Source organism: Bactrocera latifrons, unplaced genomic scaffold (genome assembly GCF_001853355.1).
Source record: "Bactrocera latifrons isolate USDA-ARS-PBARC rearing strain unplaced genomic scaffold, ASM185335v1 scaffold_191, whole genome shotgun sequence".
Lineage (NCBI taxonomy): Eukaryota > Metazoa > Arthropoda > Insecta > Diptera > Tephritidae > Bactrocera > Bactrocera latifrons.
This window is the reverse complement of record NW_017535419.1, coordinates 446,920-467,320: the sequence shown is the minus strand read 5'-3', so window position 1 is coordinate 467,320 and position 20,401 is coordinate 446,920. Positions and strand designations below refer to the sequence as shown.

The window sequence follows — 20,401 nt, the reverse complement described above, 5'->3', positions numbered from 1 at the left end:
AGAACGACGGATGATCAGTTAGAAGTTTGGATGTCTACACATAAAAACATAAAAATGCAATTGAAGTAGATGGGTAGACGAAGTAAAAACGAGCGGATAGAAAGATGGGCAGACGCATAGACAAATAGCAATAAAGGAACAAAACATAAAAATAATAAAAAAAAATATTAAAAAAATCCTCAATATAACCAATCGCACAAATGAAATGTCAAAATATCATTTTGTCAAATATACACACTTGGTAATTCTTTGCTTAGCATAAATTTGAAGCCGTTCATTAATCAAAGCTCATTTACGGCTTCCTTCAACGCTGTCGGCGGCACAAGAGGAAATAGTGAAATAAAATGAGAAACTTGTAGTTATAATTAGTATTTACAAAGACACATGCACATACCTATATACATTTGTACATACTATATATACTATATATAGATATACATACATACYTGCTATACATATACATATATTATCAAAGAGGCGGTACGCTTTAATGAACTTGACATACGGGAATTAAAATCGTGAATTATTAGTTTATACATATAGTATACCTTATTTTATAWGAAACTAGTTCTGGCTTTAGCTTTAACTTATAATATATTGGGTAGGTGAAAAAGTCTTTTCGTATTTCTAAGCAAACTTCAACTTATTTTTTCATATTTATAATGAACTTTAATGAACCGAATATATACCATTTCAGTCGATCACTTCTTGCAATTTTTTCTTTAGGGACATTATTCCATCAGTATACAACTTTTCTGGTTTCTCGGCGAAAAACGGCGACCAGTAATTTTCTTAGTAAGAGAGTTCTACTTTAACCGAAACAAATAGTAAAAAGATAGTGCACGGTCAGGGCTATATGGTGGATGCATCAGAAAATCTCTAATGATCAGTTCTGGCCGTTTGTTTTGATTGCTTACTTCAAGCTCATCCGTTGTTGACAGTAAAATGTAGAATCAATTRTTCGACCAGACTRGAGCAGGTCGTAGTGGATGATCCTTTTYCAATCTCACCAAACAGTCAGCATCAGCTTTCGAGGCGTCAATCCTGGGTTTGCGACCATTTGTTGAGTTTCACCACGTTTGGACCATGATCTTTTTTGCACATTATTGTCGTATTTGATCCATTTTTCGTCTCCTGTTAACATCCGGATCAGAGATGGTTCGATTTCATTTCGTTTCAGCAAAGAATCGCAAATGTTAAATCGGTCCATTAAATTTTTCATAGACAATTCATGTGGTACCCAAACGAGCTTATTTCTCTAGGCAGCCTTTTTTAAACGGTTGATGGTCCTGATCAGCCTTTTCCACAATTTCATCGACTTTTTCAWCGGTAGTCGACTATCTTGCATCTTTCACATAGAWATTTCCAGAATAGAAGCTGGCGAACCATTGTTGTGCTACATGAACTGRCACWGCATCGGYTYCGTAAACTTCACAAATTTTATTGTTCACKTGCGTGGCATTCTTAACTAACTCAAATTCTTTTTTTCGAAATTTATGTATTACCCTTATAAATATACATACATGTATGCATACATATGATCTCCGTTCATTTTCGCCACTGCGAATTTACCGCTATGCAGTAGCCGCATTATAAAATCAGGTGTAATTAAAAGTGATTTGGCCAGCTCGGCACGGCTAAAGACACCTGTGTGGTTAGCAAACTCCATCTTTTGCATGAACCAAGCAAATCACTTTAAAAACTGTAATTTACTGCTCAACAACAAATTGATAAATTGGCATTTAGACATTGCGACACGTCAGAAACGATCAAAACAAATTATGCAAACTAAAAGACGTTTATAAAATTTTAATTAATTTATATATACAAACACACAACACACATATGTTACAAAGATATGGGGAGCATTTGGTCGAAGCTAATGGCAATTAGTGCTTTTCAATTGACCACTTATAGAATATAAATATGGCTTGTTCACACTTTCTTTGTATGATGTTAGAGATTATGAACAAATTGAGAATGTAAATGCGTTCATATGGACACATATTATTACATATGTAACATATGTATATGCACAGAAACAATCAATATTAATTGCTTTTTTTTTCTTCCAGATAAATCTCACTTGGATATATTTTCAAACCGTCCGCAACCGAAGAAGAAACGCAAATCGCGCACCGCTTTTACGAATCATCAAATATTCGAGTTGGAGAAACGTTTTCTATATCAAAAGTACCTGTCACCAGCCGATCGWGATGAGATCGCCGCCGCGTTAGGCCTTTCCAACGCGCAAGTGATCACTTGGTTCCAGAATCGACGCGCAAAGCAAAAGCGGGACATCGAAGAGTTGAAGAAAGATTTCGATAGCGTCAAAGTATTCTCAGCGCACAAGTCCTTTCTGGAAAATGTCAACGATCTCAGCATATTGAAGAAGAAACCCATGCACGAGGCGGACGCAATGGTGGGTCTGGCCGCGGCGGCCGCAGCCGGTATGGTGCCGGTTTCCTCAGCCGCCGCGGCTGCTGCTGCCGCACAAGCCGCGCTAAATTCACAAAAATGAAGTAATCGGCGCATTGTTGCGCCATAAATAAATTTTTTATACAAACCACTGCGAGAGAGGAAGAGAACAGCAAGAAAAACAAAAATGGAGAATCGTCAAATGTTATGTGGATTCTTAAAAGTGGAGCGGCGCGTGTGGCTGCAGGGACAATGCATGCAGCAGCAGTAATAGTGAAATTATTGAAACCCTTTATTCTTACTAATAGACGCTATGGCGTTACATAAAGACCACTAGCAGACAGTGTACGCCTCAGTTGGGAGTTTGCAAGCACCAGCCCACCAAAAGCAGCACCGTTTGCTGCGGCATATGAGGAAGGCATTGCATAGCGTTCAACATTTTAACATTCCTTGCTTTTTGTTCACCACAGCACCACATGACAGCGTTTAATCCACACAACTTACGACTTCTACATACAAAACGTTCAACATTGCGCCTTATAAGCACCGAAGTTCTCGAGAGCGCCTCGTTCATGGCGCACGCGGCCGATCGTGCCCTTTGACCGTCGTCTCATAGCGCCTTCATACATATGGACGAGCATGTATGAGCATACATACATATATAACTATACATCGAGAGCCGTAAAGGGCTCAATGCGGAGCCTGGCTTGCATGTTGGCAACAAGCCAAGGTTAAATTAATGAAAGAAAGAATCTCAAACGCAATTTTAAATAGATAAAGCTTTAAAGCAAAACATTTTATGGCAAATTAAGTATGGCGAAAAATAAAGTATTGAAGAAAAGAAAGTTTTTAATAAAATTGAGATTTTAAAAACACTGAAAAATTGAGCACTTTTGATATCTAATTTTAGTTCTTAATTTTTTTTTTTTTTTTGTTTTTTTGTTGTTAATAGAAACCAATTTTATCAGAAACGACTTTAGCGCAGCGTTTCTTACCGATGATCTCTTTCTCAAAATACCCTACGGGAACCCGGGATATTAAGCAAAGAAAAGTGTCTTGCATTCCTCTGCGTAAGTTAACGACCGTTTTTTAGATTTTCGTTGAATAGGAAAAATTCTCAACCTCAGTTATRGGCTTAAAAAATTTTCTCCATGGTCCACATATAACGATGGACAAATGAAAAGCTTATAAAATATTTGTTGGTTTGGAGTTTGAGATAAAACTTAACCTCTTAACGCAACATATTCGAAAGTTACTTTGTTGGCACCTTGAATCCGAAAGCTAAAAGAGCAAAAGGGCACAGAATGATTGTTTGAAGACTAGCCATACTTCGTGTTTCCTCGTTTATTATTAGCACCCTTAGATGAATATCATRTTTTAATGAATCGGTTAGATAAATTTTAAGGTTAAGTTTTATAGGCAATTTAATAGTAACCTTTAATATATATTTAATGATGAWTTTTATTTATGAAGAATTTGAGGCTAGTTAGGAAACATGGACTTAATTTTCAAGTTATAAATATACTTTTTATAGCCTAAGGCTCAGAAACTTCGGATAATGGTTGAAGGAAACCTAGTAACTAGATTAAAAGCTTTGTCGAAYCCTCAAAAAGCAGCTCGCCCAGTACGAAACACGTAGTACTGAATTCAGGAAAATCACTTTTCCGATGATATATATTATGTCTAAACGACAAGGTGAATTTAAATCAAAATGGTTACAATTGTAAAAATCTGAAATTTCATCAATCTTTAACATGAACTGAATATGTGTTAGATATGGATTTAATATCTTTGTAAGCTATCTACTCCTGTACAAAGACTCTTCCATGATATTTTGACAAGTAGCCAACAACTTCTGACATGCTTTATATACGCTTACGGCCTTTTTAAAACTCTTCAGTAAGTGGTTGAAAGCCTGTTCCTATGCTAAGCAGCTCAAAAATTATGAAAATATAGTTAGAGAGTTTGAAGAATTAAAGAAATGYATACCTTTTTGTCGTTTTTACGAGAATTTCACATTATGTTTAAAAGAAGACAACAACCAATTTTAGTAAGTACCATTTGCTAATAAGAGCTTGGGTAGAGCAGACAACAAATGGATTTTCTAACTCCACATTTTCAATGCTGATTTAGTTACCAGGTCGAAAGACCTATAACAACAGTAGTGCTACCTAAAGAGTGGTTGAAGATTAAAAAAAAAAAATTTTACAGCAATAACAACAGTTTACAGACATTGCTTCGCTCTATGGGCTCTTGCAAAGTTCCAAGAAGTTCCGAACTTTTCGAACCGAATTTTTTCAGCGAAGAGACCCATTTCTGACTCTATAGGTATACAAACAAGAAATTGCGACATATGATCTTCGTCTCAAGCTGAAGAGATTTAAGAGCTGCCATTTCATCCAGAGAAAACAACGGTTTCGGGTGGTTTGTGGGCCGGTGCAATCACCGGTCCATATTTCTTCAAAAGTGATGCCGATGTAAACGTAACCGARAACGGCGACTGTTATCAAGACCCACTATTAGATGCCTGAGATTTAAGCTTGTTATCTGGACAACACTTGTTTTCAACAAGACGCACATCACACACAKCGCATCAATCAATGGATTCATTGAGAGAACAGTTCGCGGAGCACCAAAGATTTTTTCCTGTGGGGATATGATAATCCTCAACAAAAAAAAATGCCAAAGAAAGTTCTTTCGAATGATAATAAACACTCCCCATTAAATTTGAAGTTTCTGTGTTTTTCTTTAAAAAAGTAGGGAACCTCAAAATATATCACCCTTTTTATTACAAACCATTAGAAGGCATAATTCTAGCTGGGAATCTACAAACAAAAAGATCATCTCAATCTAAATTCTTGTTACAAATATAAAGAATCTAGTTTCTTTATGTACATGTATGTAATTTAAGGTGGGTCAAAAATTTCAATTTTTTTGTTGCTCACTCATAATAATTTTTTATGTGAATAATAAAATTCATGAAAAATCAGAAATATGTCTTAAAATAATTAAACATTAATAACTTTAAAACGGTGGGATTCACAAAGTGAAAGAGAGAGTAACATTTTTTCAATTATATATAAATATACATATATAAATTTTTCTTTTTCATAATGAGGACAAAATATTACATTGAAAGATGGGGAATCTTCCTATTATTATTAAGAGCTCAAGCTTGCAGAGAACTTTATTGAGGGGTCTATCAACCAGTTTTTCAGAAGATAATTTATAGAGTAAAATAATACCTAATGCACCCTAATGCATGTGCACATATGTGTACTATAGCGTTTTTAATAATATATGTACATATGTATGACTTTCTGAATATATCAATATATGGGTATGTACATATGTGCATATGCGAGTTTCAGCGTTTCATCGATTCATATTATAATTTACTTTAATTTGTCTCTTGCTGGTTATATGGGTGTATTAAAAACTGGTAGCCATAAATTCAAGCATGCTTAGATTATCTTCGCGTCGCCACATGTCCGCATTTAATAAATTTACGAAATTAGCAGCCGCAGAGATGAACGAAACACCGAAGACAATCGGGCTTTGTATAAACATAAAAATGTGTTTTTGTTTTTATTATGCGATAATTTTGCATATTTTGRCCACTTCTGTTCGGATATATTAACATATTGATTATAAAGCATGCCACCACTCGCAATTGTTGCTTTGCGCTTGGGCTTTTATTAATGATTATTTACAGCTGCTATTCATAAATTTGAGTTAATTAATTATTAATTTAAACGTTTTGGTCACTAATATCACGACAACACAACGGCGAATAATTGAAGAGCTGAAATAGCGCGGGCTAAATACAAACTTCTGCTAAAACAGGGCAAAAATTTGCATACAACAATAACAGAAAMCAACGGAAAACGTCGAAATTTGTATTTTTGCACAAAAATAACAAAAAAARTGGCAGCAAAAATTAAAAATTTGCTGGAATGCCACTAAATTATAATCACCTTGTCCAATCTATTAGCCGAACGAAGTGTTTAAATTTGAACAAAAATTCCGTAATTAGATTGAAGATTTAATGGATTGCGTTTGCGCAGTTTCCGCACGTCGCCAGCAAGCGGCGCGGCGTGCTTAAACCAAACGCTTGGCCATTTTTATAGCGCTAAACCGGTGAAATCTTTTGATCCACCATTGAGTCGTTAGTGTGTATATATATGTATGTATATAAATTCATTCATATATTTTTATAGGTATGTGTGTATGTGTGTGTGTGCTGATTTGCATAACTAAATTCGGTAAAACTCCAATTATACATAATAATTTAATGCAATGAATCGAACAAGTAGCTCAATCGATCAACTCTTCTACAAACTTGATTCCACTACGCACCACACCGCGCCGTGCCACTTTGCTTATGSTATTAACGTTGTGCATTGATCATCTTATCGATAATTTTCCCCTGCAGGCAGAGATCAAGCAGCAATTAGATGACAGCCACCGTGGTGAGGGTTTCTTCGAGTGGATACCTATTCGTATATACATAATATGCAAGTGTGAATACCCTGTAGGAAAGTTAGGTACGTGTATGATTTGTAAGTCCATGGCACAAGTCTGAAATAGGAGCGAGAGAATGTGTTAATCAAAAGTTTTAAACCAGGTATGGACTAGTTGAGAACTAGTTGCGGCCTAGTTTTTGGGATGACTAGTTTGAAACTAGTTGGAAACTTGCTTTGTAACTAGTTAAGAACTTGTTTAAAATATTTTATTGCTTGTTGAAAATTATTTTTGGGACTAGTTGGAAAGTAGTTTGAGAYTAGTTGGGAAACTATTTTACTTCTAGTTAGAAACTAGTTAAATATTAGTTTTGTACTAAGTCAAGATCATTTTCTGGAAGATTTATTAAACCAAACATATATTTTCTCTACAGGGTGTCTTCATACCTGTGCGCCAAAGCCTTTGGCAGAAAAACGAGACCAAACACTGCAACTAACAAAAGTGTGTGGTTTCCAACAGCTACTGTATGGGCAGAGGCTGATCGATGGTGCCAAGCGATAGATCTGCAAGTGTCTATATGGCTCATATGCACATACGTGTGTGTGTATGCATAATGAACGCTTGACCCGCAAGCATTTGTTGCGGTTCACTTCAAAAGCGCTGCCCGCCGCCCGAGGTGCATAAGTAGTTTTGGCGCTGCGTACGGGCAATTACGGACGTTACGTTTAAGTTCGGGCAGCTAAACGCTCGTACGCACACACACACGCGTACACGCTTAGAGCTTATGTAGTACACAACTACATATGTATAGCCATGTTGATCGTTAACTATCAGGCGGTGAGCGGCGAGCGATTTATTTGTTGTTGATGTGTGTTTTTTGTTTTTTTTTTGTTCCACATTTCTTGTTGCCTTCAACTGTGGCTTCTGTGTGTTGTTGGGCGCTGGTGTGCCACTTGCTATTGCATTAGCCTCTTAACCGCTACACTACACCGGCARCAGTGCTCATTTAAATAATCAAGCCATCAATTTTGCGGCTAATGATGCCCGAAATAAACGCGTGCGCTACGCGCTGATTTTGTAGCGATCGCCGCCGATCGCCAATGATTGCCAACGGTCAGCTATCGCCGCGCTGGTCAGTAGCGACCAGTGATCAGCTATCAGCTACCACCTATTAGTTAGTTGTTGTCGGCTCGCTTTGTTTGCATTTTAATAGACTCCATAAAGAGCTCCATAAAGAACCACTCTAAGCGAACTGCGTGTGTGCGCGCTGTTAAGCCACTAATATAATTCAATTGAATATTTATTAGTACTTATTGTAATGACTTATCTGCTCATCCCTTTTCTTTCTCTTCTTACCCCTTCTACATATCAAAGTTTGGAATTTTAATTTAAATGCGCTCATTGACAAAATGCAATCAGGCAATTTGAAATTGAATTTACGCTGCAGATAATGGAGAAAGGTTGAAGATAATCATCCGCGACTATGGCATTAGTTATCTTCAAAATAATKAATAATAATAGCGTGAGATAGAGAGAGAGGAGGACGACGAAGGAAAGAAAATCAATGAACACCRTTGGCAGTGTGCGCAGCCGCAAAGCGCTTTGATCGTTCGTCTGCGAGGCATGGTGGTCGCCTCCTAAATGCTACCGGTAAACGCTGCGTACGCTTGGAGCAACGCGTAAGTGCGTGTGTGTTTTCCTTTTATTTCACGATTTTATTTGTGTTGCTACAAGCAATTAAAATCGGCTTAAATCGTCATTGCTGACGCTGCGGTTGYCTCTGCCTCTGCTGCTGCTGCAGATGGTGACGCTGGCCACCTTCGGTTCTTCATACGACGCCGGGCTATAAATTCTAAAACGCATTCATACACAGTTATATTTTCTAAACACATAAATGTGTATATATGTATGTATGTATTGCTTTGAGTGCATAAAACATCTTGAGCTGAAATTTTCTCAAACTCATATTGAACTTGTTATACTTAATTATAGGTTTTACCATTTTTTATTGGTCTATTTATCTTTTTTGTCGATTTTCGGCAGCATATATAATATTAACAGCCATAATATACATACACACAAATGCTTACAYTATGTTGTACATGCAGGTCGTGTGCGTGCGTGTGTCGTTGTTTGTGTGGCTGCGTCTTTAAATCAGCTTTTTTCGGTTGAAAATCATTTATTGGTGAGATAGTGGCGCAAGTCTTTGATCTTTTTTGCGTGATATTCCCAAATTAGGTGTGAAATGCTTYGATTAAAAGGGTCGCCGGTGTCGGCGTTCGGCAAACAAGACTCTAACAAACCATTCGGAATCTGATTATGCGAAGGCTTAAATATACATACTTACCTTATAGTAAGTAACTGAGAGCAATAGCTGCAATATTTTACTCAACTCATACTTTTTCCAGTGATATTTAGGAGTTGATGAAGAAAATTTGAAAACTTTTATAATCAAATATATTTCAATTCATACAAATACAAAAAAAAAAAAAAAACGTTGTCCTCGGTTGTACCGGTTGGGATTACAAAAGATTCCTTACAAACACTTAGATAATGCCGATCGTTCAGTTTGTATTTTGGCTATATCCGAACTGAACAATTTCTTCTGAGATTGCATCATAGACTTAAGCAATAAAATTTCATAAAGATACTATATCTCTTCAAATGAAAAAAACTATATGTTACAGTGGTCCAATATTGGCGGTTAGACAAATGATATCACAAAAACTGAAGAACTATTTCGCGTATATACAGACAGATAGATGGGCATGGCTAAATCGACACAGTTCGTAATTCTGATCATTTTAAACCGACCATATCTTCGCGGCTTGAAGAACWACAAAGCGGCGGAGGTCGATGGATTGCCGGCCGAGCTAGCGGAAAAGAATTGATAAGGAGCATGTAATGCCTTCTTTGAGGAATATGGTCGGGCGAGAACATGTCCGATGATTGGAATTTAAATGGGCTCTGCCCAATTCACAAAAAGGGACAACTACCGTGGAATAAGCTTCCTTAACATCGCATATTAGGTTCTATGATGCGTACTGTGTGAACAGAAGCCTCCCTACAACAAATTGATTGCACCTTACCAGTAWGGCTTTAGGCCTGGAAAATCAACAACTGACCAGATATTCACCATGCGCCAAATCTTGGAAAAGTCCTTGAGAAGAGAATCGGCACACACTAACTCTTGGCGATTTCAAAGTTGCTTTTGCCTTTATGCTGCTACATATGTTTGAAGTATCGCCGCAAAATTAATACGGCTTTGTAAACTGTCATTGTTGCAATACAAATATGGTCCGTATAGATCGCAAAGGACCTATCCGAGCCGTTCGATACCAAACGAAGTTTCAGACAAAGCGACTCTCTATGGTGTGACTTCTTGAATCTACTGCTGGAGAAAATAATCGTCTTTTACACTTGATCCTTTACATTCCGGGTTATTTTAATGGATCCAGTTTTCATCGATAGTCAAAATCGGATGCAAAAGGAACCCATTTTTTATATGATTTCGAATGTTTTCGGGTGCTTTTAACTGTTTTGAGCGTGTTCATGGTGTGTCTCAGGTGTTTCCTCGATCTGCCATTGTGTTTAGCAATAACTTTCATCGAGTAAAGCTTTCAGATCCTCATCTTGAAACTCTAAACTTGTATTTTACACAATTATTTTCAACAAACAAGATTTTAATTAATTTATTAATAGTTTTATGTGAGGTGCATTATTTTCCCAGTTCTGATTTACAAAAATACTTGGCTTGGTTTTTAACCATCTGATTGTTTCACCAATTCAGTTCCCAGCACTTGTACTTCCGAGTCGACATTATCATGCGAGAACTTCAGTCTTCAGTATGCATTTATGCATACAACAACAATTAACTGATGAAATCATCGCTGCTGATCGGGCTGTTGTCGGCAATTACCGACCTTCGCACATCAGCTTTCCACCACGCCGTTTCATGGGAAACTCATTGACACTTCCGCGCAYAATAACAGTCACTATAAATGGCGGCAGTGTCACGTTGTGGCTGACCGAGCGAATTCCCACTCGTTAAGCGCGAAATGCAGCGATTGCATTAACTGCATATGTGAGTAGTCAGGTGCCAAGGCTCATTAATACTAATTCACTAAAAATGAGTAATGACTGAAAATTGACGCGATTGCCACCAACAAGGTTTCCAAGTGTTAATTGCAATGCAAAAAAAAAAAAAAATTAAAAAGTAAATAAAAAATGTGAATATATACAAAAATATTAAAAGAAGCCGCAATTACTTGTAATTAATTACTGCATAGTTTGTGAAAGCCTTTCAACATTTCTTTATTTTCGAGTCTGCCACATTCTGGCAGAGTTTCCACCAGCCGAGCACTATCGCCCCACTCACTTTGCCACTTCGTGCTTTTGCCTCACAATCTTGATTGCACATTCGAATTGTGAATGTGTCGCCAATCGTCGTTGGTTTTTGGTTGTTGTTTTTGGCATCCCAGACTTATTTGTGCAGTGACGCAATCGAAAGGCATACATCATTTGCTCATTGTTGGGCWGAATGATGGTTCGTGGCGCTGTATTCAGTTCGCTACGCGGCCACCTAGTGGACATCGAACAAAGTGTCAGTTGAAGTCGGCTGTTAGGGGGGCACTGCCATCAAGGTKGTTGCGATCAAGTGCAGTTATTTCTATAGCAGACAAATGCATACAAGTTCAAACAAAAAAATCACAACAACAAGAAGAAAGAGTCAGTGCAATGCGGAGACACTCAAACAAAACCATTGATTTTGACCAAAATTTCAAAAAAGACGACGATGACGATTGTTCAAGGGAAGCTTTTAAGTTGTTGTTGTTGCTTATTTGCATATTTAGCATATACATAAATATGTATATGTATGTATGCGTATGTTTGTGTGTAGTTTTTAAAAATTCTGCAAACATTTTTATCTGTCGTCTTTCCGCTGTGGGAAAATGAAGAAAAGTCTTAACAAATTGATTTTAATATCAACAGACAACCCTCTCTAAGCGCTTGGAGAATTCGAAGACATTTCACGCTGCATTTACTGTTGTGTCGTAATACTRTTTGTGTTCAAATACTGTATGCAATTTTGGTTATTTATTTAAAAGTGCTATTCCATAGTTGTTAGAGTCAAAGAGTATTTGGATATGTCATAATGTTGCATATACCTTGTGTGAAATTAAAGGACTTTTTAGGTGAAAAATTTGTTTACGTAAAATATTTTTTATTAGTTATKATATGATTAGACTTGAGTCCTTGTTATGTGCCATAGTTTAACTTAGGGAGATAATGTACCTGAAAAAGTGGCCGAAAAGAGGGTCCTCTATTGCCTTGAGCTATAGAACAATAGCAATTTGTAATCAAGTCTAGTTTGTTAGGTTCGCAGTATAAAATTTTGTACTMTACAGGGCTTTCCGGAAAGTAAGAGGACTGAGTCGATTTAAAAAAATGTATTGAACAAATCGTTACAACTCTTTAAAAACTTAAAAAATAAGCTGCTTCTGCGTYGATTTCCAAGCATTGAAGGCAACAGGGAAGGCATTAATCGGAATAGCCTTGAGAGCAGAGGTGCATGCTGCTTGGATCGCCTTTGTGGCCTCAAAATGCTTACCTTTYATCGGCCTTTAGAGGCAAGGAAACAGCAAAAGTCTGGGGTACCATTTCTGGGCTGTAGGGTGGCTCGGAAAGTGTTGGGATACCGGGATTTATTTGACAAGATATCTTCCCGAAATTTGTCTATTTAGATGGGATCACGACAACATATAGTGGCTATACAAAATGATCAATCGAAAGCAAGAGAAAGACCTTTTTATACCCTATCATGGTATAAGAAATGTAGCTGTGAAGGATAATTTACTATCTAATTTATCCCGGACTCGCTTATTTCCCCTCATCAAATTTAAAGAAATAATTTTTTTTTTTTTAACATTCATTTAAAAGTATTTTTACTAAAATCTCCTGCTGGGTACGCCCCTAACGATTGTTATGTAAATATTTCTGTAAGGCAAGTGGCTTCTCTTTATGCAAACCAAGCTAGCACTCTTAATTGAACAGCGTAAACACTACCGCAGAATAGAAATGTGTATGTATTGCAGGTAGCTGTTGCATCACTTTCATGACGGCGAACTTGACATGTCGTTAAGCGTCGCCAATTTCATAAACCACACTTCAATCGAAGAACATTCTYCTGTTTGACGACAATTGCTTTCGCCAAATTTCTAGCATGACAAAATCTCAATTTTAAATGCATTGTGGTGTGATTATACAGGTACATAAATGTGGTATTATATTTCTTATAGCAACAATTTTTATCTCGGAAAAAGGTTCAAGAAAGGTTTAYTAGGAGTTATGGTGCTCTCAGCGAACATACTCTTACCGCTTTTATAAGTTATGTTTTGTAAGAATTTATGTTTCAAAGCTTCTCACTCAACGTTCGTATGCCGAACCTTAATTGATGAATGATTCTAAGATTCATTCATCTCGGCGCATTCAATTGAAGCAGCTGGTTTCTTTTCCTAAATTAGAAAAGCAAAATTCACTCATACTTTTCATTATAATAATATGTTGTTGGTCTTTAGCTGAATGGAGTCAAAATCCTGAGATGTAAGAACGAATGATGTAGAAATGGTAAAGAAAATGGTGGTAAAGCTTCATTCTCTATGGGAAGAGACCATCCTAGAAATATTGTACCGTAGCTGTATTCCGACCATTTCGAAATCGAGGATGCATTTACCTCGCACGCCAAAACCATGAAATGCACTGTGACTCCTGTGACTCCAAATGCGAAACCCTCAAGAGCTGCTGGAATATTGSAGATTGCTGAAGGTCTCCAAACTACGGATGATGGCAGCCAGAACTACATCCTCCAAATAAACAAAWCGTCGAAAACATTTTGTCCGGAAGGATCAGGAAGATTGCGTGGACCGTAGGTAGCGTGTACCGGCCGATAATAAATAAAACGCAATGGAGAAGCGAGAGGTCAAGAAGGATTTTGGTGAGTTCCCAAAGGCCATCTTCAAACTTCAGGAAACAGGAGTGGGTGATGCAACCCGACCTAGAGTACAAACTCAATCTTAGCAGCTGAAGTTCTTCATATAAACTTGCATAAAACCAAGTTCACCTCTACCTASCTCCTTCTGAATCTAGAGAGGTTTGGCTACGATGCGATTTTTGTTCATGAACCATGTATAGCCGCGGCAAACATGCTACCTGAAACAAAGTCTCCGTCGTACTACCATATTCAYAGTTTGTCCGGAAAGTAATAGGACTGAGTCGATGCAGTACTGCCAGCACGATATCCATGAAGGCGTCACGAATTGATGTTGTACGATACCTTTGATGTCAAAAAAGATAATGAACATTGTTTTCACTTTGAATTTGCTCATTTGTCAGCGACCTCTTCCCGGCCCTCCAAAAACGTGTGGTGTCACCGAAACGTACCACTTCAAACTAAACAAGGCACTGAATGCCATTCCACATGAGGCTTATAACAAGTCTATGGAAAATATGGATTAAGCTTTGGAATTACATATGTATTTACTTAAAAAGAGCCTAGTTTGAAGAAGAGGTTTATATTAAAATACGTGAAATTTTGGTTCTTTTTTTGTCAGCCCGGGTCATTTTGATCATATGAGAACAGTAAGAACCGACCATTTCCATTTTTTCGTTGTTTTCAGAAGCCCAGCGGAAATGGGAGTACAAAACACTAATGCAAAATCTGTTACATTAGTGCAATCCTGACTTTTTCATCAAGTTACAATAATCGAATATATTTACTTAAAATTTTATATTATATTTAATATATCAGTCGCTGCACCTATGTACATTCAAAATATGTGAAGAATAAAAACGCACGAGCCTTATGCTGCTCCATAAAACGAGTGTACGTGTGTACATACATATGTACACATCTTCGTACGTCGCTAATTGCATTTTAAAGACGACAGCAAATATTTGTGCAAACACTTAACTCATGGTCGGCAATTCAAGAACTATTACCGCTCAGGTGTACATGCTAACCTGCACACATACACACATACACACTTTTGTAGTATAAATATGTGTTTGTACCTGTTAATATAACTGTAGGCCATGTCCAATTGGATTTATTCAATATTGCATTGTGTGCTTGTGCGTTCTTCCGTCTAATTACGCGTCACATTATTACAAAACCGACTACTCATGTCTATATGTATTACAAAAATGTATGTTTGTACGTATGTTTGTCTTTCAATTGATCGCACAGCCATCCGTCTAAGCAACAATCTCAGCCAACTTTTCATATGAGAGTTTGGCAAAAACGYTTCGACGTTGGTCGTCTTCATGAATGTAGGCTCTTTTGTGTTGCGCGGCATATACATATACATATGTACAWATGTATGTATGTTTGTGTATTTTTATTCTGATGCTGTATCTGATAGAGATATAAAAGTTAAATTGGTAACTCATTCTTAATTTGTTGGCGGCACCTTTGAACATTCTTCCAATTAGCTTGCAGCCGACACCTTAAGTCTTATATTATAACCGCTGTCGCAACGAGCACACAAACACACATACCACGGACACAACTATATACATATATGCTTTTGTATGGAGGCATATACGACCACGCGCTTTAGTTAGGTACATATATATATATGTACATATATATGTATAAATTTGTATAAACTAAGCTCATCATCCAGCCACAATCGTTAAATGTTGCAAGAATGTGCCATCAATGCAACGCAGTGAGCGAATGCGCAGAAGTGCACAAATGCACACATATATATATGTATATATACCAGTGCACTAACTTGCTTAGCGCTCACATTTTTGCTGTAGTAATATGTAGTGGTATGTATGTATGTATATAGTTATATGTATATATGTATGTTAGTCTAATTCCTTTAGTTGCGCCTTTTGCTCTCGCCTTTTATTTAGATCTTTTGCAACATTAAAAAAACAACAAAATTGTCGGCACAATAACAACATGATTGAGGAAGCAAATGACTTGCGAGCATTACTGGACCACCACGAAGTAATTACTTTGATCGCCGTTGATTCGCTCTCTCGTCAAGTCTCGCGTAGCCGAACGACCGCACATTGTTATACATATGTATATACTCCTCGTAGGCATATCTCTTGGGTTTTGTAGCAAGAGTTAAGCGTATGAAGACAGGAACTATGTAACCTGTTTACCTTTGGGAAGTTACCTAACTACATACAAGCATACATAAGTATGTATTTATGCTCAAGTAATTTAAAGTGCAGTTTCGTTGTTGTAGCTTGTAAGTTTAYATATTTATATGGGCTTATGTGCTTAACGCAATGCATATAAACATTCAAAAAGCGTTTGGTAAATGAAATATGCTAAAAAGATATTTTATGAGGCGTATGAATGCGAATAGCTGAGAGAGTCACATATGTACATACATATATTATATATTAGGGTGGAGTAATTTTTGAAAATAATATTTACACATTTTTTTTTTTTTAATTTTACATTTTGAAAGCTGAAATGGTTAAATACGAGTATGAATAAAGTATTGTTTTTCATTATTTAATATGCCGGAATTAGTATTACAGATACCCATATTTCCGCGGCGAAGTGGATCAGTCTCAACCCCTTTAGGAATATTTCCTCATGGGACTGAATTTACTGATCGTTGTCTCAAAGATACTCTTTTAACGCCCACCCTRGCGTTAAAGTCGGCAATAGAACCCATCTTTGGTCACAACGTCTCTCCCTTCAGTCGATGCGTGGGCGATATAATGGAGAACTCCGCTTTAATGTGGATTGTCGCTAGACATTAAAAAGGCGGGTCTCTCGTCCGAAGCAGTTGTTTCCTTTTCATTGGGGCGTTTTTTACGTGGTGGGTCCTAAACCCAGCGCACAACCCTGGGTTCCTTGGGTTCCTTTGGGCCTTCTCACTTTAGCTCTCCTTCAAACGGATGGATGACTACCCAGAAGATACTTGGTCTAAGACCGGAAGATGTGAGCTGATTRAGCCATATGTAAAATAATCGTTTCTGGCTCCTTCCAAGTGAATGGCGCTTACAGAACTTTCCTCTTTGACACACAATTCTTAAAGACTTGGATGAAGSATTTTTTTGGATTACAGCTACTTGAAAAGAAAAATATGTCGCGAAATTTTCAATGAAATTTTCATTATTTTTTAAAACTTTCTGCCAAAACTTTCCAGTTTTTTCCTTCGACCTTCCTTCGACCAATTCCTAAGTTAACTGTTTAATGTAAAACATGTAATTTTTTCTCTTTAGATGATACTGTAAGGAGTTATCTTGCCAAAGCGCACGCATCATATTTTYTAAGGGGTCACAGGAAATACCGTTGCACTGGCCAAGTTTAAAATATTTTTTTCCAAAAATATCAGAATTGTTTTGTTATAATGTATGTTTGTATCAATAAAAAATTCTAATAAAATATATAATTTTTATTTGAGAAAAAATGTGTGGAAAAAAGGCGAGAAACCCTTATAACCCCTTAACATAGTAGGATATAAAAAATATTTTTTCATGATTTTKAACGGTCAGTTTGTAATATATCTATATGGTGTAGTATCTCGATCTCAGAAATTTATTCGGATAAATTGTTTTGTATCATAATCTAGGTAAAATTTATGGAAGATATATTGTCGAATAAAAATTTTTTCCAAGCAACAACTTGGTGAATCGGCCAGTTTGTTTGGCAGCAATGTGCTATAGTGGTCCGATATCGGCGATTCTATCAAAAAATCGGTTTTTTGGGAAGGAAATAATTTTGACAGCTTATCGCTTATTATTTAATATATATTATTATTTATCTAATAAGGTCTCCGACGTTTCRTTCTGAGTGTTCAGGATATACATATTAGTGATTTATGGCGAGTTTTGCCTAAAAATATAGTACACCCTAATGTTAACATCCACTCTAATATTTCATTTACGAGCATTCCTTTATTATTATCTATGCATACRAGAACAAGCAATATGATAATTTTTTAGTTGTTGATCTTCATTAAAAGTTGCGTCTGTTAATATTGATTTCTTTACCGATTACGATCAGCAGCTAATGTAGACAACATACATACGACAAACACATATTTCAGCTACGTATGTATATACTTGTACTATAACACTACAAATATCTGCCTTTCAACAGCATTATCATCAGCTACACCACGAACAATGAGCGGAACTTTTGCATCGATCAATTGCCGAACTCTCACAATGATCACAGCATTGGAAAGGTGTTCCGATCAGCCAGCCGGCCAGTCAGCCAGCGAAGGCACCACGACCGGTGCTGGCTGTGGAAATGACAATGCAGAAAAATATCTTCACTACTTATCAACATATCGTCCGTCCATTGTATACTCGTAGCTTGCCACGTACAGAATCGCCGAATGCGCCGCAAGTAATCGTGATGACGTGCAAAAACGATAGCAAAGAGWTTTAGGAGAAGAAACCGAACAGAAATCGATGTGCGGAAAATGACTTAATAAAGTAATATGTTCCGATCTGTTCCGATTACTGAATGAATTCCTATGAAGTGCAGATGAATCACCGACAAAATGATTTCCAAATTAACTTGTAAGTGAGAAATTYTTCGCCTCTCTTCTCGTCGCTAAAACAATGCCACGTGCAACGGTATGTGTTTAGGAACATGAGTTTGATTTATCTTTCGTATCATAAAATTCGAATTCRGCGTTTATGTGTGCTGGAAATATGRGGTGTCAGTCAAACTTAAAAGAAATGAAATTATTTCAATAAAAAAATATGTTTGGTATTTGGTTCTTCCGCTGTCGGCGAGTTGTCAGGTGTGAATTAATCGCAGTTAAGAATTGCCGTCATYCACATTGACAGCCTAATGGATCATATTCAAATGATTATGAAAGAAATATAAAAGGAAGTGGCGAAATATATTTTCAAGAGTATTTTATTTTAATTTTAAGGGCCTGAATATTCTTCGAACCAAGCCATGTATACTATGTTGTCAGTGTAAAAAACTGTGATACCTGTGAGAACAGTTTTGTAGAAGAGAGCAAATTACTATGGATGAGAACTCTTTCTACTCTGAGTGCGGATATCTCTGYTGGGTGGCAGGAATAACTTATTCTTTTGAATTTAATTTTTTCGAAAGACTAAGTCTTGAAACAGATTTCACCTCAATAATAATAATCTTAGGCTTTTTGTTGCAAACATGGTTTTGTATGGCGGCAGATAACGAGACTCAGCTGAACAACAAAAACTTACATAAGGCCGGAGTACATACGAGTATACATATATATATAATGGGGGGAAGAGGAATATATCTACATTCTGTTATTGCTAATGAGGTACCTGGCGGTAGGTATGAAACGCTAGGGATAGAGGTTTCTCGACAAATAAACTCAACTTGGAGTACCAAAAAATGGAAAGCTGGCTGGGATATCAGCCTAAACATCGGACACAGTGAGTTTATTTGCAATGTTGACAGCGGCGAACCTCTGTTGTGAGGGGAGTAGTTCACAGTAGTTGCAGTGCTATTGCCAAACCCGCTTTGCAGCGTACAGGTGCTACAGTCCGTAAAAACTCAGACCCCGAAAGCGTTAATACAATGGAAGAAGCAACTCTGCTAAGCTCTCCGGGAGATGCCAAAAATGTTATTTTGTAAAATCCATGAAAGGCTAACCTGCAAGTCCAAACGGATGAAGTTGGAAGAAGAAAGGTTATAAAAACAATATTACGCATGGAGGACGCTTATCTCATCCTCGGATCCGAAATTCGCAAACCGGATMTGGGAAGGAATTGGAGCCAAAATGCAGCGCTCCATTGAAAATCGAGGAAAAAGGATTAGACTGTAAAACCAAACGTCAGACTAGATCGAGAGTAATTTTCAACGTCGAGGACGGCAGCGATTGCCTGCGAGATAGGCAAGAGGCATTTAATTGTGGCACTTATCGACGGAAGCAACCCCTTGGGACAAATCACACAGAAAGCGGTGAAGATGAAACTGCTTGACGCGTTCTTCGACAGACTACGATGCGCTGGCCCAACGGGGTCAAAATATGAAAATGTACACTACCTACTGGCATCACATGCGAGACGAGGCATCAAGTCGCTCTTAAAGTTCGCGAAAAACGTTGAGATCCTTTGTGACAAATTCTTCACCTCAAATTAAACTGAATTCATCTGATATTACTAAGTGATAGCCAGCTAGTACAACATAAATAATCGTTTGAAATTATTCAACATTAGGAACATATCATCTAATCCGGATTTATAAAAACCAAAAATAACATATTCACGTACTTTTACACAAAAATTTTTATTGACTTCCTGGGTCCAACTTTCCATGCACTTGTGACGAGTATAAGCTTTGGACGGAATGTTCTTTAGTATCTTTAGAGAATTTTATTTTTTCAGTTCATCAGCACATAACATTTGCTCTCCAAATTCTAACTTTAAATACAAAAAAATWAATTTTTCCCTTAATACAATTTCTTAGTTGCTCCGACAGTCTAAAAATTGGTCGATGTATTGTTTATCAACTTTTATACAT

The 20,401-nt window shown here is 37.1% G+C and overlaps 1 protein-coding gene across 1 annotated transcript in view; it reads left to right on the top strand.

The window, feature by feature from the left end:
- LOC108967585 (homeobox protein HMX3-like) overlaps positions 1-2,939 on the top strand; it is a 12,778-nt gene extending 9,839 nt beyond the window's left edge. Inside the window, exon 2 of the mRNA XM_018931107.1 lies at positions 2,076-2,939. Coding sequence (XP_018786652.1) covers positions 2,076-2,521 — 446 coding nt within the window. The 3' untranslated portion in view covers positions 2,522-2,939. The remainder of the gene's footprint in view (positions 1-2,075) is intronic.
- The last annotated feature ends 17,462 nt before the right edge of the window (positions 2,940-20,401 follow it).